General features: G+C 23.9%; 12 protein-coding genes across 14 annotated transcripts; 9 read left to right on the top strand and 3 right to left on the bottom strand.

Moving 5' to 3' along the window:
• The first annotated feature begins 320 nt into the window (after nucleotides 1-320).
• LOC122851567 (F-box/LRR-repeat protein fbxl-1-like) lies at nucleotides 321-2,317 on the top strand. The gene is made up of 4 exons (XM_044150872.1): nucleotides 321-685; nucleotides 763-928; nucleotides 1,006-1,490; nucleotides 1,587-2,317. The coding sequence occupies exons 1-4, from the start codon at nucleotides 581-583 to the stop codon at nucleotides 2,289-2,291; spliced, it is 1,461 nt and encodes a 486-aa protein (XP_044006807.1). The 5' UTR covers nucleotides 321-580; the 3' UTR covers nucleotides 2,292-2,317.
• A 520-nt stretch (nucleotides 2,318-2,837) lies between these two features.
• On the top strand, nucleotides 2,838-6,208 carry LOC122851565 (mitochondrial-processing peptidase subunit alpha). The gene is made up of 6 exons (XM_044150869.1): nucleotides 2,838-3,034; nucleotides 3,356-3,591; nucleotides 3,668-3,747; nucleotides 3,821-4,272; nucleotides 4,359-4,972; nucleotides 5,070-6,208. Exons 1-6 carry the CDS (start codon nucleotides 2,985-2,987, stop codon nucleotides 5,246-5,248), a joined length of 1,611 nt encoding a protein of 536 aa, XP_044006804.1. The 5' UTR covers nucleotides 2,838-2,984; the 3' UTR covers nucleotides 5,249-6,208.
• Nucleotides 6,208-8,423, top strand: LOC122851566 (cytochrome P450 6a2-like). Its single transcript, XM_044150871.1, has 8 exons — nucleotides 6,208-6,397; nucleotides 6,478-6,847; nucleotides 6,918-7,249; nucleotides 7,319-7,384; nucleotides 7,458-7,634; nucleotides 7,710-7,930; nucleotides 8,021-8,051; nucleotides 8,132-8,423. Exons 1-8 carry the CDS (start codon nucleotides 6,208-6,210, stop codon nucleotides 8,293-8,295), a joined length of 1,551 nt encoding a protein of 516 aa, XP_044006806.1. The 3' UTR covers nucleotides 8,296-8,423.
• An 83-nt stretch (nucleotides 8,424-8,506) lies between these two features.
• Nucleotides 8,507-9,321, top strand: LOC122851570 (probable protein BRICK1-B). Its single transcript, XM_044150876.1, has 3 exons — nucleotides 8,507-8,825; nucleotides 8,903-8,985; nucleotides 9,085-9,321. Exons 1-3 carry the CDS (start codon nucleotides 8,705-8,707, stop codon nucleotides 9,109-9,111), a joined length of 231 nt encoding a protein of 76 aa, XP_044006811.1. The 5' UTR covers nucleotides 8,507-8,704; the 3' UTR covers nucleotides 9,112-9,321.
• Nucleotides 9,236-10,369, bottom strand: LOC122851569. The gene is made up of 3 exons (XM_044150875.1): nucleotides 10,256-10,369; nucleotides 9,688-9,993; nucleotides 9,236-9,596 (listed from the first exon to the last, which is right to left on the bottom strand). The coding sequence occupies exons 1-3, from the start codon at nucleotides 10,266-10,268 to the stop codon at nucleotides 9,382-9,384; spliced, it is 534 nt and encodes a 177-aa protein (XP_044006810.1). The 5' UTR covers nucleotides 10,269-10,369; the 3' UTR covers nucleotides 9,236-9,381.
• Nucleotides 10,039-12,053, top strand: LOC122851568 (probable phospholipid hydroperoxide glutathione peroxidase). 2 transcript variants are annotated; one of them, XM_044150874.1, is made up of 6 exons: nucleotides 10,039-10,148; nucleotides 11,022-11,164; nucleotides 11,253-11,343; nucleotides 11,420-11,529; nucleotides 11,608-11,699; nucleotides 11,779-12,053. In XM_044150874.1, the coding sequence occupies exons 2-6, from the start codon at nucleotides 11,104-11,106 to the stop codon at nucleotides 11,992-11,994; spliced, it is 570 nt and encodes a 189-aa protein (XP_044006809.1). In that variant the 5' UTR covers nucleotides 10,039-10,148; nucleotides 11,022-11,103; the 3' UTR covers nucleotides 11,995-12,053. The 2 variants fall into 2 exon arrangements, with proteins under 2 accessions (XP_044006809.1, XP_044006808.1); XM_044150873.1 differs by lacking the exon at nucleotides 10,039-10,148 and adding an exon at nucleotides 10,806-10,868.
• Nucleotides 12,054-12,332: 279 nt separating this feature from the next.
• LOC122853542 (condensin complex subunit 3-like) lies at nucleotides 12,333-13,852 on the top strand (the record flags this gene model as incomplete). The annotated part of the gene is made up of 2 exons (XM_044154042.1): nucleotides 12,333-12,776; nucleotides 12,851-13,852. Coding segments are annotated over exons 1-2 (1,119 nt in total), but the record flags the coding sequence as incomplete, so codon positions are not given.
• Nucleotides 13,853-14,097: 245 nt separating this feature from the next.
• LOC122851564 lies at nucleotides 14,098-15,276 on the top strand. The gene is made up of 2 exons (XM_044150868.1): nucleotides 14,098-14,578; nucleotides 14,662-15,276. The coding sequence occupies exons 1-2, from the start codon at nucleotides 14,123-14,125 to the stop codon at nucleotides 15,274-15,276; spliced, it is 1,071 nt and encodes a 356-aa protein (XP_044006803.1). The 5' UTR covers nucleotides 14,098-14,122.
• A 160-nt stretch (nucleotides 15,277-15,436) lies between these two features.
• LOC122851558 (dynein axonemal assembly factor 10) lies at nucleotides 15,437-17,092 on the top strand. Its single transcript, XM_044150862.1, has 4 exons — nucleotides 15,437-15,917; nucleotides 16,053-16,553; nucleotides 16,631-16,728; nucleotides 16,806-17,092. The coding sequence occupies exons 1-4, from the start codon at nucleotides 15,651-15,653 to the stop codon at nucleotides 17,011-17,013; spliced, it is 1,074 nt and encodes a 357-aa protein (XP_044006797.1). The 5' UTR covers nucleotides 15,437-15,650; the 3' UTR covers nucleotides 17,014-17,092.
• An 89-nt stretch (nucleotides 17,093-17,181) lies between these two features.
• On the top strand, nucleotides 17,182-21,024 carry LOC122851562. Of its 2 annotated transcripts, none has more exons than XM_044150866.1 (5): nucleotides 17,182-17,272; nucleotides 17,353-17,401; nucleotides 17,488-17,620; nucleotides 17,701-17,822; nucleotides 20,946-21,024. In XM_044150866.1, the coding sequence occupies exons 2-5, from the start codon at nucleotides 17,363-17,365 to the stop codon at nucleotides 20,979-20,981; spliced, it is 330 nt and encodes a 109-aa protein (XP_044006801.1). In that variant the 5' UTR covers nucleotides 17,182-17,272; nucleotides 17,353-17,362; the 3' UTR covers nucleotides 20,982-21,024. The 2 variants fall into 2 exon arrangements, with proteins under 2 accessions (XP_044006801.1, XP_044006802.1); XM_044150867.1 differs by having other exon boundaries at nucleotides 17,209-17,272; nucleotides 17,342-17,401.
• LOC122851561 (peptidyl-prolyl cis-trans isomerase-like) lies at nucleotides 17,883-19,090 on the bottom strand. Its single transcript, XM_044150865.1, has 4 exons — nucleotides 18,899-19,090; nucleotides 18,638-18,822; nucleotides 18,144-18,564; nucleotides 17,883-18,073 (listed from the first exon to the last, which is right to left on the bottom strand). The coding sequence occupies exons 1-4, from the start codon at nucleotides 19,088-19,090 to the stop codon at nucleotides 18,002-18,004; spliced, it is 870 nt and encodes a 289-aa protein (XP_044006800.1). The 3' UTR covers nucleotides 17,883-18,001.
• LOC122851559 (mitochondrial glutamate carrier 1-like) lies at nucleotides 18,638-21,824 on the bottom strand. Its single transcript, XM_044150863.1, has 5 exons — nucleotides 20,921-21,824; nucleotides 20,710-20,859; nucleotides 20,326-20,648; nucleotides 20,094-20,244; nucleotides 18,638-20,030 (listed from the first exon to the last, which is right to left on the bottom strand). The coding sequence occupies exons 1-5, from the start codon at nucleotides 21,109-21,111 to the stop codon at nucleotides 19,892-19,894; spliced, it is 954 nt and encodes a 317-aa protein (XP_044006798.1). The 5' UTR covers nucleotides 21,112-21,824; the 3' UTR covers nucleotides 18,638-19,891.
• Nucleotides 21,825-21,874: the final 50 nt, after the last annotated feature.

Below are 21,874 nucleotides of genomic sequence, written 5' to 3'. Positions count from 1 at the left end.
ATAACAGAGCATATAAAACTAGTTGGCTTATATGAATTTATATCTTTGGAAAAAAATATATAACTCCCGAGAGATTTTTTGAGTCTAAACTAGGTTGTACCCGAGCAATTCGCGGAAAAACAATTCGATTTTTTATTTTTTATTTGCCTAATCACTTCGAAAAAAATTAACGATTTGTATAAGGAACACAGAATGACCGAAGGGGTATCTTAGTGTTTTAGAAAGCTTACTTTATGATCATATGACAAAAACAATATATAAAACAATATATAAACTTGTTGAAAAAACTAAATGAACTTTAATTTTTGGAGCAAGGTACATAGTATCTTTTTTTGCCGGTGACAACGCTTGTGTTTCATGGTCACGTGTTATTTTTGTTTACATTTTTATCAATTTTTATATTAAACTTGAATCATGAACTTGATTAAATTAAAACGTGGTTATATGTTATTATGCTTGGTGAGAAATATAAAGCTAAAAAATCTTGATTTTTTAAATTATAATTTATAGAAATAAAAAAATATTAAATCGAAACTTGATTAAATAGTGAATATACCACATTTTAATTAAATTAAATATAATGTGTGATTTTACAAGAGCACATAAGTGTAAAAAAACGCATGTAAAAAAATCTAAGGTTACAAGTCAAATTTCAACATGTGTCTCTAACAAAAAGGATAACGAGGTTTGTACAAAATAATTGCAGTTACTATGTGCTTGTAGATAAAATATTGAATAATAAACATTGATAATTTTTTTTAGAAATACCATCAGCATTATGCTGATGATGACGTCAAAAATACGATGTTTGATCTTGTTAATGATTATGTTTACGACAATGACCTTGTTAATGACATTATTAATGATGATTGTCTGGCTGAAATATTCACGTATCTGCCAGTATGGGAAAGACCGAAAATTGCTTTGGGTATGCGATCATTATAACATAACAATTATTTGATTAAAAAAATTATTATGTATCGATAATGAATATTTATTTTTTAGTATGCAAGAAATGGAAAAAAGCCCTTGATAATTCTTGGTCGAATGTAAAAAAACTTGAACTAACTCATTGGGAATATGATGAGTGCCCAAGTTATTTGAAGCAATATCCAACAATAAAAGAACAATTAAGGTGTTTGAAATCGCTGCTTGATAAATGTGGTTTTTATATAACAGAATTAGATTTGACAGCCTATGGTCATTGTAATATAGTGCCAGTTATCAATGAATCTTGTCCAAACGTTGTAAAACTTCGGTTGAGATTCAAGTATATTGAACGTAAAGTATTAGTTAATGCATTTTCACGTCTATCCAAACTGAAAGTATTAAAAATTATATTTCAACATATATATAATAATGGATATATACCTGTTGGTGTAATCAATTTATTGAGAAGCGTTGCTGGTACATTAACTGAACTGACTCTGTCAAATTGGGACAACAATTATTTTTATAAAACCATGAGAATCCCTAAAACATTCACTCATGTAAGTTAAAACTTTGCATCTATTACAAAAAAAAAAAATGAAAAATATTATTATTATTCTTGACATAAGTATATTTATAAATAACTTTTTTCGCAGGTTATTCGTGAATTTAAGGCCTTGAAATCATTTGAGACTGCAGGTGTATTAGTTTATACTGACTTATACGAGTATCTGCAGGAACATCTCGGAATATTACTCATCAGTCACGATAATCAGTGCTTTAACGACAATATTTACAGAAACCTTTTGTATGAAAATGTTGAAAACCTAAATTTAAAGCATTACCAAGCTACAAATGATTGTTTATATACTATAGCCAATTGCATGAATCAATTAAAAAAACTTGAGATTAATTGTGAACAGGTAACCGATGTTGGTATAGTAGCTATTTCAAAGATGAATAATTTAGAAACTCTTGATCTTCGTGGCTCTAGTCAAGTCACTGACTCTTCAGTTAAATTGCTAAAAAATTTTAAAAATTTACATTTACCAGACAGCAATAAAATTACTGATGTTTCAGTCACGAAAATTCTTGAAAATTCACCCAAGATGATCAGTTTTTACATTTTAGAATCAGCTATAACTTCTAAATTTTTTAAAAAAGCTGCAGAAATAATAACAAATCGAAAACAAACATTAGAAATAGCCGTTTTAAATAAACCTGATATAAAAAAATATGAATCGCAATATTTACGCCTACTTTTATTTGATTCATCAAGAAAAATTACGTATCGGTCATCTAAATTGGTAAATCTGAAAAAATCCCCAGAGTGGCAGAGCCGCGGTTTTAATTATATATAAGATAAAATAAACAAAAAAAAAACATGAAAGCTACGTAAATATATATTTAAAACTAAATTAATCGCATTTACTTATAATGAAATTCTTCTCGTATGTGAAAAAAAAAATTAAGAATAAATAAATGGAAATAAATAATATTAATAATAATAATAATATATAATAAATAGGCATTGAAAATAATTTATTGAACTTTAGATAAATGTATGTAAATAGTATTTTTTGTTTTTGAAAGCTCACTTCAACTATTTTATAATTCTATAATAATTTTAAATTTTCCTCCAGCAGCTTTTGAAAAAATTGAATTTTTTTAACAGGAATATAGGATAGGCAAAGAGGTATTTGGTGTGTTGTAAAGCTCACTATCTCTTTTTTATTATAGTAATCTTCAGAAATGATATGAATGAATATATCCCATTTTGGAAATTGCAATTTATTATTATTTTTATCTAGTTGAAGTGATTTAAATTATTGTGTATGTTGCCGCCAGCGTTCATTTTGTTTTTTTTTTCTGCGACGATATTTTGTTGACGCAATAAAACAAAAAATAAAATCATAAAAATTCGCCATTACTCCAAAGCATACACACATGGTTTTCTATATCCATCACAAGGTGAACTGTTTTTTTTTTTATTTGGATAAAAATATTTAGATAAAAAAATTGTCTAATAATTGCGAATTGTAATTGTCATCAAAATGATTAGTAAAATACCTCAAACAACATTATTAGCTGCATTAAAAAACAGGTAAATATATGAAAATTAATTAATATTATAATACACAAAATATTTTAATATTTCCCTATAACCTTATAAGTTATACCTTAAATAATTATAAAAAGTTATTAAACCAATGTCAATATTCAGTTGATGATAACGATAAAAATACGACAATGACATAATTAATATTTAATGCACAAACATTTAAATAATTTAAATATTATTATGATTTTTATGATCACCTAAAATTATCATTGAAAATGACAGTTAGTTTATAATTATTATACGAAATTATCCAACATAATAAGCCAAATAATAATTAACAATTAATGATCAATTTATTTATAGCTCAATAAATATAAAGCATTTTAATTTACATCAAAAACGATGTTTTACATCAACAATAAAAACATTAGAAACCAGTGTAACAGGACATCCTCCTTTGTCACAATCATTAAAAAATATACCAAATGCAGTTTATGTTGATGCCAAAGAGGAAAATCAAAAAACAGAAATAACAACATTATCAAATGGTCTTAAAGTTGCAACTGAAAAAAGATATGGAAAGTTTTGTACTGTTGGAGGTAATATATTATAATTTATAATTATTATCAATAGCTCATTTATCTATAAAAATTAACATGTTTTTTGTTTTCATAGTTTTAATAAATGCTGGATCAAGATTTGAAGCATCATATCCTCATGGTATATCACATTTTCTTGAAAAATTAGCATTCAATGTGAGTAATAAAATTAATTAACATATTTTAATAATAAAATATCAAATAAATAACAATAATATTGTATATTTAGTCAACAAAACATTATGAAAATAAAGATGACATACTAGTATCACTAGAAAAACATGGTGGAATATGTGATTGTCAAGCATCAAGAGACACAATGATTTATGCTGCATCAGCTGAACGTTCTGGTTTAAATACAGTTACAAAAGTACTTGGTGATATTGTATTAAGACCTCGTTTAACTGATGATGAAATAAAAATTGCTCGTCAAACAATTGAATTTGAGCTTGAATCATTAGCAACACGACCTGAACAAGAATTCTTAATAATTGATATGATACATGCTGCAGCATATGGTAATAGTACACTTGGTTTACCAAAAATATGTCCTAAAAAAAATATTGAAACAATTGACAGTAAAATAATATATACATATTTGAAAAATTATTATTCACCAAAACGTATGGTTATTGCTGCTAGTGGAGTTGATCATAATGATCTAGTCAATGCTGTTAAAGAGTAATTCAATTTTTTGTTTATTAATTTTTAATTAAATATGTAGTTTTCTTTATTTTTATTTTGTTAAATTACGTTTTTTATTACAGACATTTTGTTGAAGAAAAACCAATTTGGGATAATGAATCATCTGATAAAGCTGAATCAATAATTGTTGATGATTCAAAAGCAAAATATACTGGTGGATATTTATTGGAAGCTTGTAGTGTACCAGTATATGCTGGACCAAGTGGTCTACCAGAACTTTCACATGCTGTTATTGGTCTTGAGAGTTGTTCACATCAAGATCCAGATTTTGTTGCAGCATGTATTTTAAATATTATGATGGGTGGTGGTGGAAGTTTTAGTGCTGGTGGTCCTGGTAAAGGAATGTACACACGTTTATATACAAATGTACTTAATAGATATCATTGGTTATACAGTGCAACTGCTTTTAATCATTCATATTCTGATACTGGATTATTTTGTATTCATGCATCATCAACACCAAATTATGTTAAAGAAATGATTGAAGTTATTATTAAAGAATTAGTTGGAATGGCTGGTTCATTGACGGATACTGAATTAGCTAGAGCTAAAAAACAATTACAATCAATGCTTTTAATGAATTTAGAACAAAGACCAGTTGTTTTTGAAGATATTGGTAGACAAGTTTTGGCAACAGGATTTAGAAGACGTCCAGAATATTTTATTCAAGAAATTGGTATGTTTTATATGATATTTTATTATTTAAAATCGATTGATTGATTGATTCAATTGTTTAAGTTATTGTTATTTTTTTTTTTATATCTTTAAAACAGAAAAAATTACAAAAGAAGATGTGCAGAGGGTAGCTCGTCGTTTTTTAAAATCACCACCAAGTGTTGCAGTACGTGGAAAAATTAAAAATGTGCCATCATATAATGATATACAAGCTGGTTTACTCGACAATCAAGGACTTATGCCTGGTGCAAGAAATAGATTATCATTATTTTGCTAAATATATTTTTTTTTTATTGATAAATCTTCAATTACTAATTCTTCTCTTCAAATAGAACATTTCTAGTTTTTTTTTTTTTGTTTGTTTTGGTTTTTTTTTTTTCAAATTATTGAAAAATAAAATTTATCAATTATTTCATTTGTAAATGCAAAATTCACTAACTTTAGATTCATTTATGTATTTTTTTTTTTATCTGTTTTTAAATTTTAATTCAAACAAAAAGAAAAAAATGATTTTTAAAAAACAAACAAATACGTTTAGGACATGCTTAAATTATTGGCAATATTTTATTTTCTTTCTTAATGTAATGACGAAAAATTTAACTAAAAATTTATTTGTCAGTATTAAATAAAATAAATTGACGTTGATATTTTTACTCAATTAATTATTAAGTTGTTTTAAAAAAAAATTAAATAAAAAGGCAAATAATATTCTAGTCTCATTGCAGTTTAATTATTCTTACAAAAAATTTTAAACAAAAGAAAAATCTAACTAATAAATTGAGTTTGAAATAATTCTATCTATTAATTAAACAATCAAATAATATACTAAAATTATTTTTAAATATATCATTAGTCATTACAAAATAAAAAACAATATGATTTTTTAATATAAAAAAATAATTAGCTATGTATTTACATATTAGCATGACAGAAAATAATTTTTATTTTTATTATACAACAATTTTATCATAATTAACTGTACGTATGAATTATTCATTTTTATCATATCATTATTTGGCAATTTTTCGAAACATCAACTCGCTAATTTTATCTTATATAATGACTCGGCGAATATCTCTTATTTTTTTTTATCTTCTTTTGCTCGTTTATAAAAAGTATAGTAAACGAAATAAATTGTCAGTTGCCTTAAGTGTTTATCAAACCAGTTTTCATCCAAAAAAAAATTTGGTGCTACGCAGTTTACAATAAACAAAGCTAAATAATAATTTTACAAAAATGTTTTTAAATTTTTTATTATTCTATTCAATAGAATTAATTGGTGGTTTGTTAATTATAATTGGAGCAGTATATTTATACTTTAAAAATGTTGTTTATAAATATTGGGAAAAACAAGGTGTTCATTATGTTGAGCCAACATTTTTAATTGGTAATTCAGCAGAATTAATGATGGGAAAAAAATCAATGGGTAAGCTAAGGAAATGATGAGTATTAACTATTAACTAATAACATATATAATAATTATTTCTATTATTAAAATTAATTAAGGTACACTTCATGAAAAATTCTACGAAGCCAATAAGCAGTATGGCTATTATGGTGTTTATGGAACAAAAAAACCAGCACTAGTTGTCAGTGATCCTGATTTAATACGAAATGTATTAGTTAAAAATTTTTCTAATTTTCATGATCGTGGAATACCTTTTAATGAAAAAATTGATCCAATAACAGCACATATATTTTTTCTTGGAGGTGCACGTTGGAAAAACTTACGTGCTAAATTAACACCTACATTTACTTCCGGCAAGATGAAGCAAATGTTTAATGTAATGTACAGTTGTGCAGATAAAATGACAAAACATCTTGAAAGTATTGCTAAAAATCGAGGAATTATTGGAATAAAAGAATTGTCTGCAAGGTAATATTTTATATTATTTAAATTTATTATTTAAAAAATATTAATAATTAATTTTTAAAAATTATTATAGACTCACTACTGATGTTATTGTTTCAACTGCATTTGGAATTGATAGTAATTGTATAGATAATCCTGACAGTGAATTTCGTTATTGGGGAAAAAAAGCATTTAAACCAAATTTAAGATTAGTTGGTACGCTTGTTGCACCAAACCTTATGGATATATTTAAAATTCCAAGTACCGATCCAGGTGTTTCAAAATTTTTTACAAATGCATTTAAAGATACTGTTAATTATAGAATTAAAAATAATATTGTTAGACCAGATTTTATGAATTTATTGATACAATTAATGAAACAAGGATATGTTGAAGGTGATGATGGAAAACCATCTCATATTTCAGGTAAAAATTAATAAATTTATAGCTCGAAAAAGTTTATATATTAATTTTTTCTTAAATATTTTCATACAGAAACAATTGATGGTAATATCACCATTGATGAAGCTGTTGCCCAAGCATTTGTCTTCTTTTTAGCTGGTAAATATCAAGGAAATTTCGACATTAATATATTAATTTTGCAAATGATAAATTTGTATGTTAATTAATATAGGATTTGAGACAACTTCAACAACTATTTCATACAGTCTTTATGAACTATCAAAAGAATGTAACAAACACATTCAAGATAAATTGGCTATTGAAATAAATCAAGTTTTGAAAAATCATGATGGAAAAATTACATATGAATCAACTCAAGAAATGACATATCTTGATAAAGTTATTAATGGTATAACATGATGATATTTATATTATTATTTATTATTATACTTGTTTATTATTAATTATTTTTTTTTTGGTACAGAAACATTGAGAAAATATCCACCTCTTCCATTTTTGAATCGTCAATGTACAGAAGCAATTGAACTAGGAGATACTGGTTTAAAAATACCAAAAGGTATGGATATTATTATTCCAGTATTGGGTCTACATCGTGATCCAAATATTTATCCTGATCCACATAAATTTGATCCTGAAAGATTTAATGAAAAAAATACTGCAGAAAGACATCCTTATGCTTATTTGGTAAATATTCATAATTTAAATAAATTTTTTACAATAATAATTACAATTAATTATAAATAATTTGTATATTTTTTATTTAATTAAATCCAGGGTTTTGGTGAAGGTCCAAGAATTTGTATTGGTAATTATAATTAATCTATACATGTATAATAAAAATTAATTTGTTTTTTAAATTAACATATTTTTATCTTATCAATGTAGGTTCAAGATTTGGATTTCTTCAAGTAAAAATTGTACTGATTAGTTTATTATCAAAATATAAATTCAGCAAAGCTCCAAGCACACCAGATGTCCTTGATTTTGAATCATTATCAATTGTCTTAATGTCAAAAAGTGGTATTGAACTTTTAATCGAGCCTCGTTAATTTAATTTTATTTTTATTGATAAAAAAAATTTTTATAAATTACTTAATCATTATTGTAATCTTCAACGTTCGATAATTAATTATCTTGACCTCTTGATGCCTTTTAAAAATAAAAATAAATATATATTCTCAGTGGCGCCTCTTTGATATGTGTGTGTATTATTATCACTATTATATCTTGCTCCAAAACATCATCTACATTTTGGAGCAGAGTCGATCATCTTGTTTACTTTGTTTACACATTTTTTATGTCATTACTCATTGGATAATTTTTTTATTTCTGAGTGTTTCTGAGGTTATGAAATTTGTTGTTTAATTGTTATTATTGTTGTGTTTATAATAAAATTATATGTCATATTTTTATTGACGTTTTATAATTAAAAATAAATCAATCATTGTTGTTATCAAAATGGCTGGTGTACATCGTGAAGCAATTCAAAAAACAATTCAACAAGATTGGGCAAATCGTGAATACATTGAAGTTATTACTGGAAGTATTAAAAAAATTACAGATTTTCTAAATTCATTTGGTAATTGTTATAAAGTATTTATTTTCAATTTTATTACTCATCAATTTATCAATTTATTAATCAAATTTTTAATACAGATATGTCATGTAGATCAAGGCTTGCTGTTTTGAATGAAAAATTAACAACACTTGAACGTAGAATTGAATATCTTGAAGCATGTGTAAGTAAAAAAAATTAATTAAAAAAAATAATTGATAATATTTTAAATAATAACAATCAATGACCAATTAATATTAAACATTTTTAAAAATTATTTTAGGTCACAAAAGGAGAAACTTTAACATGATAATTTTGTCATTTTGATAAATTTTAATCTAAGATATACATTACCAAATAAATATGATGAATAAACAAATTATTAAATAAATTGATAAATTTTTTTAAACAATTTATAACAATCAATAAAGTGGTTTTGTTTTTTTCATTTTTAATGAATAAACTTTGTAATTTATTGCGATAAATATACTACATTGTAATAATGTTGTTTACATTTGTATTTAATTGTGTTATCTTTAATATCAAATTAAATTGATTTTAAAAAATATTAATGAATAATTTATATTGGTCTTTTTGGCCAGTAATTATCTTTCACCAATGACATATCACTAAATTGAAAATTAGCATGTTGACGTACTGGTGGTGTATAAAATTGCCAACCATTTATTTTAGAATCTTTTTTCAAAAATGCTGCTGCCATGAGAATAGCTGTACCATAAAGTGTAAATGATGTTGTACCTTTCCAAGCATGAAGTACTGGTAAACAAGCCATAGCTAAAATAATAAATAAAAATTAAAAATCCATCCATTTTTTAAGATTTAATTTGTTAAATAATAATAATAATTTATAATTAATTTTACATACCACCAAGTAAATAATTAATTCTGTCATCTTTACCACGTAAATTTGTTGATATATATGTGACACATGAAAATGTTGTTGCAAGACCAGTTAATGGCAAGCACCAATAACCAAAATTTTGAGCAACATGAAGTGGTGTTACTGCTTGTGTTACGTAAAAACTGTCAATCATGGTCATACCTATTGACGCTGCAATTGCATATTTATTTATACCCCATACTTTTCCAATTGGATCTTTACCTTCTGGTTGATCATAGTAAGCTGGTCCTTTAAACAACAACAGCTGATTGTCTTCCCATTTTGGAAGAGCTAAAAATTAAATTGACATTTTTCATTTCATTAATCATTGATAAATAAAAAATTTGAAAAACAAAAAATACGTTCAACATGAAGAAATTATTTAATTATTGAAGGAGAGATTTATTTTGATAATATTTAGTGAGATAATAGATCATCTTTTTGAGGTTAGATTGACATTCAATGAAAAGTTCTATTATATAAATAAACAATTATTAAAAATATCAGCTAATTATTTTTACTATAATAATTAATTTTTTAAAATTATATTTACGTCTTGCAGACATGCTATTGTTTTATTGGGTTGTCTATAATCCCAAAAAAACAATTATTAAAAATTTTCCTTTAGATGAACATACACAGACACACAAGTCACAACACTGTAAAAAATTTCTGTCAACTATATAAGCTTTTTTATTGGTTGATTTTTTATTGGAAGGAATTACATAATACTGACCAATCAGTTTTCTTGAAATCCAATTTTACAAATGACTGACTTGGCGGAATATTTAAATGTCAAAAAATTATATTTCATTAAAATACAAATTTACTAAAAATTATTATCATATAATTTTTGGTTTTTTTAAGATTTAATTTAATCTAAATTTATTGTTATTTTTATTTACAAATTTTTCGTATATTATTGAATCAAATTATAATAAACAAAAAAAATAACAAATTTATTTAATTGTTAATATAATTAATTGTTTATTAAAATTATTTTTGTTGTTGTGATTATTGTTGGTATTTTTAATTTTTTATTAAATTTATTTGCAATTTTATTTATTTGAATTTAAGATTTTGCAACACACACATACATGCACATACACCTGTGGGTTAGGGTATAAATTTACAACGCAGTTCTTAAAATAAATTCAATAGTAATTGTAAGTAATGCAAAAAAACAATTAAAAATAAAATTACGTTAAAGATTGCTGTGCCACGAATTAATTGAGATAATAAAATTTTGGAATAATTTATTTTCTGGTACCTATGTTTAATAATTTATAAAATTGTTTCTCTTAATTGACATTAATTAGGATTGATAAGAAGCTTTGAAATAAACAAATCAGTGATAAACAAATATTTGCTTGGATAATAAATATTTGGACAAAAAATACAATGGGATTTTTGAAGTATTCAATTTTACCTGGACTTCAGCAAACATTTAGAAGTTTAACAGGTAAATATACCTATATTTTTTAAATAATCATTTGATAATTTATAATAGAGGTTAGAAAATAATTAATTGAAAAATTCATTTAATTTAGGAATGACTGGTAATGTTGATTACAAATCAGCAAAATCAATCTATGATTTTGAAGCTGTTACACTTAATGGAGAAGTTGTTCAACTGTCAAAGTAATATATTATTTTTAAAAAATTTTATTTATTTATATATTTTAAATTTATAATAATTAATTATTTAATTTTGCAGATACAAAGATCATGTTTGTTTGATTATAAATATTGCATCAAAGTGTACACTGACTGAAATTAATTACAAGGAACTTAATCAACTTTATGATTCATATGCTGATAGCCAAGGTAATTATGATTGAAACAAAAATTATTTTTAATTATTAAATAGATGATCAAAATGTTATGTTTTTCTTCTTTTTTTAGGACTTAGAATTTTGGCATTTCCTTGTAATCAATTTAACAATCAAGAGCCTGGAGATAGCAAAGAAATAATGGAATTTGCTAAAAGTAGAAATGTAAGAAATATAATAATATTTTAGTTTAAGAAATATATGTGTTCATTTTAAATTTACGAATTGATTTTTTTTCTAACAGGCTAAATTTGAAATTTTCGAAAAAGTTAATGTCAATGGTGATGATGCTCATCCTCTGTGGAAATATTTAAAACAAGAACAAAGTGGTACATTGTTTGATGATATCAAATGGAATTTTACAAAATTTATTATTGATAAAAATGGAAAACCAGTTGAAAGACATGGACCACAAGTTAATCCAACTGGATTAATAGAAAATCTTAAAAAATATTTTTAAATAATTAATGAAAAAAATTATATTTCAATGGATTTTTAATAAACCAAATTTAAATATTATTTAAAATTTTATAATTAATTAATTTTAATATTGTTTTAAATTTATTAATAAGTGTACATATATATACTATTTGAAAATATGTAAAATTTAAACTTTCATTTTTTATCTACACGAGCAGCACCAGTCATGTCAAACTTTCTGTAATTTTTACCAATGCAAGGTTAGAAAAAGAAATATATAGTTCACTCATTCGCTAATAAAAGTAAACAATTATATATATGTATATAAACAATTGTTTATTGACAGTATATTACAAGTTGTTAATTAATATAATAATTTACAAAAACCAAGTAAATAAATTTGTGAAAGTCATTGATAGACTCAGTTAAATTACAGTAGAAAATTGATTCAATATTTTTTTTTGTTGATATAAAAAAAACAATAATATACTGAATGTATTGTTGTCTTAAAAACAAATCACATGGTATTTCATACAAGAATATCGGAGGGTATAATAAAAAAGAAAACCCATGAAGGTTATGTTTAAACAAACCGGTCCATATTATACTGGTTTTTTATATTACAAGTGAATTGTTTCTATTTTATTTCTATTGTTTTGTATTTTGGAATATTTTTTTCATTATATATAAGGTACATAATTTTAAATGGCAAAAATGAAGGGTTCAATATATGAAATAATGTCTGAATTATTTAAAGATGTACAAAAAAGTAAAGCAAGTCATAAAGAATATTTTGAGTCTTTAAAAAATTTATACAAAGAAGTAAGTATTTTAAAATAATAATAATAAATTGTTTCAATATAATAATTTATGATTAATAATTTGTTAATTTTCAGTCAAATTTTGATGAATTTTTCGATTCATTTTTATTATGTATAAAAATAACATTAGCCCATGAAGAAATGAGTGAAGAAGTACAAAATGCATTAGAATTTTCAGCTGAATTTGCAGCAAGATTAAGTCCACCAGCTCCAATACATGAAGCTAAAATGTGTCCATTATTAGAAAAAATATTTAATTTTATATTTGATAATCATGGAGCAATTGATACTGGTGTTAGATCACGTATATGTAGTTTTTTATCATTATTAATGAGAATAATGTCTGAATGTTCAGAAGAAGTATGGATTAATAATAATATATGGGAAAATATATTAATAACAATGACACAACGTTTAATTGATAAATCACCAGAAGTTAGAATTGAAGCTGTACGTGCACTTTATAATTTACAAAATGCATCTGATAATAATTGTCCAGTTATTAGTAAATATATAACACATTTATCAAGTGATCTTAATCCAAATGTTAGAAAAGAAATAATTAATAATATTGCAAGAACAAATAAAGCAATTGATGCTGTTATTGAACGTACAATTGATAATGATGAAACAGTACGTGAATGTGCATATTTATATTTATGTAAAATTGCTGAAATTGAAAAAAAACCATTGAGTAAAAAAAATCAAAAAATATTAATAAAACGTGGCTATAATGATACACCAATTGTACGTAATGTTGTTTGTAAAAAATTAATATTATCATGGTTAAATGCATATAACAATGATATATTTGATTATCTTGAATCATTTGATTGTACTGATGACATTGATAATACAATTGACATTGTATTGACATCATTATTAAATGAACAGCCTATAAATACAATTTTAAAACAATTACCAATTGATTTAGAAACAACAACAATACCAGTTGAAGATATTAAATGTGAATATATTATATATTGGCGTTATTTAATAAAACATTTAAATAATCTTGATTATCATGATTTATTAAATTTAATATTACCAGATTTACGTGAATTTTGTGAATACATTTATGACATACAAAATTATATGATTCAAAATATTGATAAAAAATTTGATAAAAAATCATGTGAATTTATGTTATTTCAATTAATTGAAATATTAAAAATGTATGATTATCCACATGAACATGATAAAACATTAGTAAAATTAGCATTTGAAAGAACACTTAAATTTGAATTATGTGATGTTAAAACAATTAAATTAATTGTTGAACATTATGAGTATCTTATTCCTGATGTTGAAATACGTATTAAAATATTATGTAGTATTATAAATGACATGAAATCAATTGATCATATTAATGATTATAATAATATTAAAAATATACCAACAATACCAATTAAATGTCTTGAAATAATGTGTACAATGACACAAGCAAGTACTGTTAAAAATGTCAATGATGTTATTAAAGAATTATTTACAAATTTAGCATTACCATATTGTTTAAAAAATACAAATCAAAATGTACAAATACTTGCATTAAAAGCTGTTGGTATTTGTTTATTACTTGATGGACAACTTGCTAAAAAACACATGTCAATGTTTGTCACTGTTTTTCATACATATAAAAATAATCGTGTTATATGGAAAATAATATTAACTGTTATATTTGATTTATTTTTGAGTTATGGATTAGAACATTTTGATTATATACATAAAAAAGGTATATTTAATCAAAAACATACAACTGGAGTTAATATTGTTAATATGCTCATGGAATCTCTCAATCATCCGGTAATTTTATTTATTATATTTAAATTATTCATATACATTTTTGTATTCATAACTAACAAAACATCATTATTATATATTTGCAGGATCAAGAAATTCGTACATCAATTATTATTGGTTTTTGTAAACTTCTTCTTCACAACATCATAACAAGTATTCCATTGGTATCAAGATTAGTAATTCTTCTTCATGATCCACTGACCATTAAAAATCCTCTTCTTCATCAAGTACTGACAGTTTTTTTTAAACAATATCCCATTGAAACACCTGGCAGTCAATTATTATTACAAAATATATTTTTTCCAACTTTACGTTTACTTGTTGATGCACCAACAACTAGTTCAATCAAAAAAATTCAACCACATATTATTTCAAATTTTATTCTCACATTAACAAGTGTTGATTTTTCAAAAAAAGATACAAAAGACTACACTATTCATAATAATTTAGCATGGAGTATATTAAATCAAGCATTAAATCCAAATAGATGTTATGATCGTAATGAACTTATTAAATCACTTGATAATGTACAATTTGGTAATGTTGACAAAAAAGCACTCAATGATATGTTAGAAAAAATTGACGAAATTATTGATGACATGCCATTGAATGATTATGATTTTATTAAAATACTTGCTAATTTTAAAAATAAGCTTTTAGCAGAAAAATCAACTAATCAAAATAATCAACAAACAAGCTGACAAAAAAAAAATTGATTGATCAAAACCAAAGTCTTCCATTTATCATCATATACTAAGTTTATAAATATATATTTATGTTTTTTTTTTTTTTTTCTTCATATTATTTTTTCATCTGTATTATATACACATTATTAATTATTAAATCAATACAATTATTTATAAAAACAGTTGACGAAAAAATTGTACAAGTGCATTTGTTTTTTGATTGAAAATTTTTTACACGTTGCAGTGTATTTGTAATGTATAAATGTGTTGATTTGATAGAAATTTATTGATCAAACAAATATCAAGTGAATCTCAATTCTCTTTGTTTTTTTCATCATTATAAATCAAAAAAATTAATAATAATTTAACGTACAAGTGATATTATTATAATGGATAGACTTGACAAACCTCAAATAATTTGTCATATTGAAAAATCAGTTGATTATTCATTATTTGATACAAAATGGATACCATGTAGTGCAAAATTTATTGTTCTGGGTTCAAAACCTCGTGGTACTGGAATAATACAAATTTACGAAGTATGTAGTGGTGAACTTAAACATATTAAGTCAATTGAATCATCAAATTCATTAAAATGTGGTACTTTTAAAGCTTCCTCATTGCGTGATAGGTTTTTAGCAACTGGTGATTTTAAGGTACACTATTTATAATTTTGTAATTGAAGAAATATATATTGTAAATCTCATGTAAATAAATGACAAAAAAAAAAAATTAATTACTTGATTAATTTTATTTAAATTAATATTATTTCAAATTGAAAAAAATTACAGGGTAAATTGACAATTTATGATTTGGAAAATTCATCAATACCAATTTATTCTGTAAATGCACATAAAGAAATAATAAATGCAATTGATGGTATTGGAGGACAATGTGTTGGTTTTGGAGCACCTGAAATAGTAACTGGTTCACGTGATGGTAGTGTTAAAGTTTGGGATCCAAGACAAAATTCACAACCAGTTGCTGTTATGGAATCAAAAGATGGTGATGCTAAACGTGATTGTTGGGCTGTTGCATTTGGTAATTCATATAATTCAGATGAACGTATTGTTGTTGCTGGTTATGATAATGGAGATGTTAAAATGTTTGATCTTAAAACAATGTCATTAAGATGGGAGAGTAATGTTAATAATGGTGTTTGTGATATTGAATTTGATAGAAATGATATTCAAATGAATAAACTTGTTGTTACAACATTGGAATCAAAATTTTTTGTATTTGATTTAAGAACTCAACATCCAAAAAAAGGTTTTGCATATTTAACAGAAAAGGTGATACTTTTAATATATACATTAGAAAACAATTTATATATTTTATTTAATGTTGTTTTTTATTTGTTTAATTGTAGGCACATAAATCAACAATTTGGTTGGTCAAACATCTTCCTCAAAATCGTGAAATTTTTATGACATGTGGTGGTGCTGGAACAATATGTCTTTGGAAATAGTAAATTATTTTTTTTTAAGCTTATATATTAATACTAAAAAAATATGTTAATCTTATTTTTTGTTTTATTTTTTTAGTCTTTATCCAAATAAGAGAAGACAAACAGATGCTGATGGAATTGATCAAGGTGTCATTGGATCATTGGAATTATTACAAACAAATACATTATCAACACAACCAGTTAATTCTCTTGATTGGTGTCCAGATAAACAGGGACTTGCTGTATGCACTGCATTTGATCAGTGTCTTAGAATAATTATCACAACAAAACTAAAACTTTATTAAATTTTAATTTAATTATTTTAAAAATTAATTTAATTATAATTAATATATATAGTTTAATATTTTTTAATATTAAAATAGCTATTTATCCTCTTACTTTGGCTAAAATATTATGACTTAATTTTAAATGTTCGCGCTGAAAATTTATCATATGGAAGATGATGATAAAAAAAATAATAATAATAGTTTGATGTTTGTGACGTAACTAATAAAGTTAAATCAATTTGTGAGCATAATAAAAAAAAATAAATAAAACAAGCTGGTGAGATTTGTGATTTTATAAATTATTGCTTGTTATTTAAATAATTTAATATTTTTATTAATAAATCAGTGTAATTTTAGATAGATTAAAATGATGCTGAGTGCTGGAAAACAAGTTTTATCTAATCAGGTATTGTAAACTTAACCTGTGAAAACTATGTTGACATTATATCAATTTTATTATTATTATATATTTATTTATAATGTTTTATTTAGGTAATTAAAACTTTGTCTTTGAGACTATATAGTCAACAAGGATCCAGTCAAAAAACAACAACACCACCAACAACAACAACAACAGCCATCAATGAAAATGTACCTGGTCTCAGTGAAAATTGTGTCACAATAAGTATGTATTATTTATTACATTTGAAATATGAATTATAAATTATTATACCATGTATTATTTATTTTTAATTTATTCATCAGGGCCTGGAGTATCAAAAAATGACGACTATAAATGTCCAGAATATTTTGGTTATAATGTCAATAGTTTTGCTGAGGCTGAAGTTGAAATGGCAAAATTTCGTCTTCCTGCACCCTCAAATAAAGTAAAGTTTGAATCATAAATTGCTAATAAATTCAAATTATTAAATAATAATTATGATAGATGATTTATATTTAAATTAAAAATAAATAACTAAATATTTATTGAATTGTAATCATCAATTTTAGATTATATAGTATCATAAAAAACAAAAAATATAAATAATTTTTTCTTACATTTTATTTATCTAATTCCACAATTTTTTATTATTATTTTTTCACGAGGTTTTCCCACTTTAGTTCCAACAGCTTCAATCTAAAATTATTATACATAACATGCCAATTAAATTCGTTTAAATAGTAAGATTAAATAGTAAAAAATGAACCTTGTAAATATTGGAAATAGCTCGAACAACTTTTCCAAAAACAATATTCTTTTCATCTAATATTTCCAACTTTTTAAATGTCAAATTAAATATAAAAATTTTTGAATCATTTTTACAAAAAGAAAGTATTCCAGGCCCACTGTGTTTTTGTAGTAATTTATTATTTTCAATCATTTCTTCATTCAATGATTTATTATCAATTTTATCAACTGATAAATCACACTTGAATTGACACAAATATCCGTAAATTATTTTATAAAATACTGCACCTTTTAAAGAATAATTATCAACTCCTAAACATAATGATTTAAATTTTTCACAAATATTTGGTACAATATCAGTGTAAAGCTCAATCTCAATAGCTCCCAAATTTTGTTGTCTATTTGTATTATAAATTTCAAAAAAACAACGTGGACGTAGTCTAATAAAAAAAACAATTATCAATTTTTAATAATATTTTGTTGAATTTAAATTTTCTTTTTATTAATTTTTACCCAATTATTTTATTTCTCTTTTTATTTTTTTTATCTGGAAAAAATGATACAACTTTTGGAACAACTTTTTCAAGACTTTTGTAAATTTCCATATTTTCTTTACGAATTTTTTCATATTCTGAATTTTTATTGACATCAGGTTGAACATTATCTTTATTGTCACTCGTAACTCTTCCAAATCTTCCCTTATATAATTAAAATTATAATCAATTAATTAGCTTTCAATGTACATTTATAAATGTGAATTGACAATTTCTTTACCCTTGATAGACTGATTATATATAAACGTTTTAATAATTCCATATTTTCTTTATCAATTTCCAAAACTCTTCTTGCATTTCTCTCTAATTTACCTGGATCATAATAAGTATCTAATGATATTTTTGGTGGTTGGCAATCAATTTTCGTTTCTACATTCATTATTTTAACACATTTTTTATTTTCTTTGCTCATGTTAATAACGTATAATTTTTATTTTCAATTAATGGGATCAAAATGGTTGCAAATTAAATTAAAACTAAATAATACTTATTTGTCAAATAAAACAATTGAACAAAATAATATTTATGTTACATATATTATTAAATAACTTTTGTATATATTTTTTATTATTTTTTTAAACTTTTAAATGTAATTTCAACATTGTAAAATATTGATTACACTGATTAACGATTTATTTTCAAGAAAAAATGGCACACATTTTAATTCCACTGTTACAATTATCTATCTATTTTTTTTTTTTCCAAGTTGAACACTTTAATGGACATTTATTCGGTTAATTTTTAATTATTATTATTATTATTATTATTCCTTAAAAATTGACAAGTAATATTATAGCCAATCAAAAAAAAAAGAAATTCCAAAAATATTTAAAAACTATCATAACAAATTGACTAATTAATTTACAGTTAAAAAAAAATATTAACTAAATATTGATATGTATAATAAGAACACAATTAAAAAAATATTTTTCAACTGAAAAGATTATTATCAAAAACAGAAATAACAAAAAGGTGTAAAATTAAAAAAAAAAAAACAAAATTGATACTACAGAAAGATAATATTTCAAGTTTGATTATTTGTCTTTTTTTTTTTTTTTAAACTGCACTTGAGTGTTTTAATTCATCATCAATTTATTGGCATTTATTGTATTATTTGATTAAACTATCCATAAAATATTTAATTGTATTATTGTCAGTTGTTTCTGAGGTTTATTTATCAATTGATAAAATACTGAATTGATTTATAAGATATTTATATTAAACCCATCAGTCGTTCAGCAACTCCAAGATAATATACTGTTTGTGCAATACCAAATAATGGAGCAATGACAATCATTCTACATGCTCCACCCTTGAAAAATGCTGTTGGACCTTCATTTTTTAATGTTTTTCTGTAAAAATAAAAAGTATATATAAATATATAATTTAGATATTATGAAAATTTAATTAATTACCCTATGCAATCAAGTACACCATTGTATGTTGGTTCACCAGGTGCTTTATTAATTGCTTGTAATCTTGTTTTAATAACGTCAAATGGATTAACACAAAGTGCTGCAGCTGAACCAGCCACACAACCAGATAAAAATGAACACCAAAATACAGCTATAAATAAATAAAATTAAATAAACAACAACAGTCATAACAAAAACAAGATAAATAATATAAATATTATTATTTAATTACATGATCCATCTTCTCGTTTTGGTCCAAGTCCATTTAAACGTGCAAATAATGGAAAATAAATAACTGAAAATGTAACATCTCTTAATGCTGTTGCACCAGTGCCTTGATAAAGTCCCTTGATTCCTCTTTTTTTTAAAAGTTCTGTTGTCAATGATATTGCTGATACTTTTGGTATGACTTTTCCTTCATTTTTAGCTGCAGCTGCAACTCTACCAGCATCTTGCATTTGAATTTTTAGTAATTCCATTGGTGTTGTTATGACTATTTGACAAGCACCAGCTGATCCACCAGCTAACATTTCTCTCACCAATGTCAGTGGTTTTCTATTAAATATTATTATCAATTAAAAATAAAATATAAATTTATAATATAATATAAACTTACCCAGATTCTGGTGATAAATAATGTCTAAACATATCATTGGCTGTTAATTTAATAGCCTTTTCTGGTGTTATCAAAAGTATATTAACACCTGAACCTTTGTACATACCAAAATATCCTTCAGCAGCATATGTTTTTTTAAAACAATCAAGCCTAAATGTAATTTAATAAATTAGATAATGTTGCTAATATAATAATGCTTCAATTAACTTACATTGAGGAGTACATTTTTTCTCCAGCTGGACCAACAACTTGATTTTGTAGTCTTGTTTTAACAAGATCAAGTGGAAAAACAACAGACACACCAATAATACCAGCAATACCTCCATTTATTATTTTTGGAAGTAATTTAAATTTTTGAGCTGCTGGTAATGTTGCAACTTTTTGTTCATTAACTTTTTCCATTATGTATTATTATTAAATAAATAAAGATTAAAAATTAAATTGTTTTTTAATATTTAAAATGAATAATTATTAATTATCAAAAGGATGGAAAAAATTACTCCAATTTAGTGCAATTTAATTCATCAAGAATGTTAAATGGCTATCAATCAAGATATTAAGTTTTTATCGTATCACTATTGATTTTTTTAAATGATGATTATTTGATTATTATCTGGACTTTTTATTAACAAATTTGTGAGACCTTGTTTCTTGTCAACGTTATGTTACAATAAATATTTTTATTTGTAAATTCGAGAGACTAGTTTTTTTTTTAATTGTTTTAATTTACTCAAATTGACGTTTCAATGTCCAGCTTTTTTTGCCAATTGCCCTGGTGTGTGTCTACTGTCTGTCAACCGGTGATTATTATTATGTTGTTTTTTTTTTTTCCTTAAAATTATTCCCCTCTTTTTCTCATCAGGAAATTGTTGTAAACGATCGATGTTGACTGTCACAGCTGGGCCTGTGTATTTTTCTACTCAATGTTGGAATATTTTCAGAGATATTACTCAACAATTATTTTTGTTATTCAATAATACATAAATGTATATTTTTAGATTATTTTATTTTTTTGTTTCAATGTTATATCCCTCTGTCTCTCTCACTCTCTCTTGGTCTTGTTGCAAGTGTTTTGAGTTTTGACAGAAAAAAAATTGTTAATAATATTTTTAACTTGAATAATTAATATTTTGACGTAATTTTATTCATCAAGATTATAAATGAC

The sequence above is a fragment of the Aphidius gifuensis genome, linkage group LG3 (assembly GCF_014905175.1).
Source record: "Aphidius gifuensis isolate YNYX2018 linkage group LG3, ASM1490517v1, whole genome shotgun sequence".
Lineage (NCBI taxonomy): Eukaryota > Metazoa > Arthropoda > Insecta > Hymenoptera > Braconidae > Aphidius > Aphidius gifuensis.
This window is presented reverse-complemented; position numbering and strand designations above follow the sequence as displayed.

Excerpts from the sequence above, each read along its gene's own strand:
- LOC122851565 (XM_044150869.1), top strand. The coding sequence starts at position 2,985 with ATGATTAGTAAAATACCTCAAACAACATTATTAGCTGCATTAAAAAAC. Across the intron at positions 3,748-3,820 it reads TTGAAAAATTAGCATTCAAT|TCAACAAAACATTATGAAAA; the intron begins GTGAGTAATAAA and ends TTGTATATTTAG. Across the intron at positions 4,273-4,358 it reads CTAGTCAATGCTGTTAAAGA|ACATTTTGTTGAAGAAAAAC; the intron begins GTAATTCAATTT and ends TTTTTATTACAG.
- LOC122851570 (XM_044150876.1), top strand. The coding sequence starts at position 8,705 with ATGGCTGGTGTACATCGTGAAGCAATTCAAAAAACAATTCAACAAGAT. Across the intron at positions 8,826-8,902 it reads AGATTTTCTAAATTCATTTG|ATATGTCATGTAGATCAAGG; the intron begins GTAATTGTTATA and ends TTTTTAATACAG. Across the intron at positions 8,986-9,084 it reads TTGAATATCTTGAAGCATGT|GTCACAAAAGGAGAAACTTT; the intron begins GTAAGTAAAAAA and ends AAATTATTTTAG.
- LOC122851569 (XM_044150875.1), bottom strand. Across the intron at positions 9,597-9,687 it reads AATTAATTATTTACTTGGTG|CTATGGCTTGTTTACCAGTA; the intron begins GTATGTAAAATT and ends TTATTATTTTAG.
- LOC122851562 (XM_044150866.1), top strand. The coding sequence starts at position 17,363 with ATGATGCTGAGTGCTGGAAAACAAGTTTTATCTAATCAG. Across the intron at positions 17,621-17,700 it reads TGAAAATTGTGTCACAATAA|GGCCTGGAGTATCAAAAAAT; the intron begins GTATGTATTATT and ends TTTATTCATCAG. Across the intron at positions 17,823-20,945 it reads TTCCTGCACCCTCAAATAAA|CTGGACCAACAACTTGATTT; the intron begins GTAAAGTTTGAA and ends TTTTTTCTCCAG.
- LOC122851559 (XM_044150863.1), bottom strand. The coding sequence starts at position 21,111 with ATGGAAAAAGTTAATGAACAAAAAGTTGCAACATTACCAGCAGCTCAA. Across the intron at positions 20,860-20,920 it reads GAAAAAATGTACTCCTCAAT|GCTTGATTGTTTTAAAAAAA; the intron begins GTAAGTTAATTG and ends AATTACATTTAG. Across the intron at positions 20,031-20,093 it reads GGTGTACTTGATTGCATAGG|AAAAACATTAAAAAATGAAG; the intron begins GTAATTAATTAA and ends TTATTTTTACAG.
- LOC122851564 (XM_044150868.1), top strand. The coding sequence starts at position 14,123 with ATGAAATCAATTGATCATATTAATGATTATAATAATATTAAAAATATA. Across the intron at positions 14,579-14,661 it reads TGGAATCTCTCAATCATCCG|GATCAAGAAATTCGTACATC; the intron begins GTAATTTTATTT and ends ATATATTTGCAG.
- LOC122851567 (XM_044150872.1), top strand. The coding sequence starts at position 581 with ATGTGTGATTTTACAAGAGCACATAAGTGTAAAAAAACGCATGTAAAA. Across the intron at positions 929-1,005 it reads AAGACCGAAAATTGCTTTGG|TATGCAAGAAATGGAAAAAA; the intron begins GTATGCGATCAT and ends TTTATTTTTTAG. Across the intron at positions 1,491-1,586 it reads TCCCTAAAACATTCACTCAT|GTTATTCGTGAATTTAAGGC; the intron begins GTAAGTTAAAAC and ends CTTTTTTCGCAG.
- LOC122851561 (XM_044150865.1), bottom strand. The coding sequence starts at position 19,090 with ATGAGCAAAGAAAATAAAAAATGTGTTAAAATAATGAATGTAGAAACG. Across the intron at positions 18,565-18,637 it reads AAGAGAAATAAAATAATTGG|ACTACGTCCACGTTGTTTTT; the intron begins GTAAAAATTAAT and ends TTTTTTTATTAG. Across the intron at positions 18,074-18,143 it reads CTATTTCCAATATTTACAAG|ATTGAAGCTGTTGGAACTAA; the intron begins GTTCATTTTTTA and ends TAATAATTTTAG.
- LOC122851566 (XM_044150871.1), top strand. The coding sequence starts at position 6,208 with ATGTTTTTAAATTTTTTATTATTCTATTCAATAGAATTAATTGGTGGT. Across the intron at positions 7,385-7,457 it reads ATTTGTCTTCTTTTTAGCTG|GATTTGAGACAACTTCAACA; the intron begins GTAAATATCAAG and ends TAATTAATATAG. Across the intron at positions 8,052-8,131 it reads AGGTCCAAGAATTTGTATTG|GTTCAAGATTTGGATTTCTT; the intron begins GTAATTATAATT and ends TTATCAATGTAG.
- LOC122851558 (XM_044150862.1), top strand. The coding sequence starts at position 15,651 with ATGGATAGACTTGACAAACCTCAAATAATTTGTCATATTGAAAAATCA. Across the intron at positions 15,918-16,052 it reads TAGCAACTGGTGATTTTAAG|GGTAAATTGACAATTTATGA; the intron begins GTACACTATTTA and ends AAAAAATTACAG. Across the intron at positions 16,554-16,630 it reads TTGCATATTTAACAGAAAAG|GCACATAAATCAACAATTTG; the intron begins GTGATACTTTTA and ends GTTTAATTGTAG.
- LOC122851568 (XM_044150874.1), top strand. The coding sequence starts at position 11,104 with ATGGGATTTTTGAAGTATTCAATTTTACCTGGACTTCAGCAAACATTT. Across the intron at positions 11,165-11,252 it reads AACATTTAGAAGTTTAACAG|GAATGACTGGTAATGTTGAT; the intron begins GTAAATATACCT and ends CATTTAATTTAG. Across the intron at positions 11,700-11,778 it reads AATTTGCTAAAAGTAGAAAT|GCTAAATTTGAAATTTTCGA; the intron begins GTAAGAAATATA and ends TTTTTCTAACAG.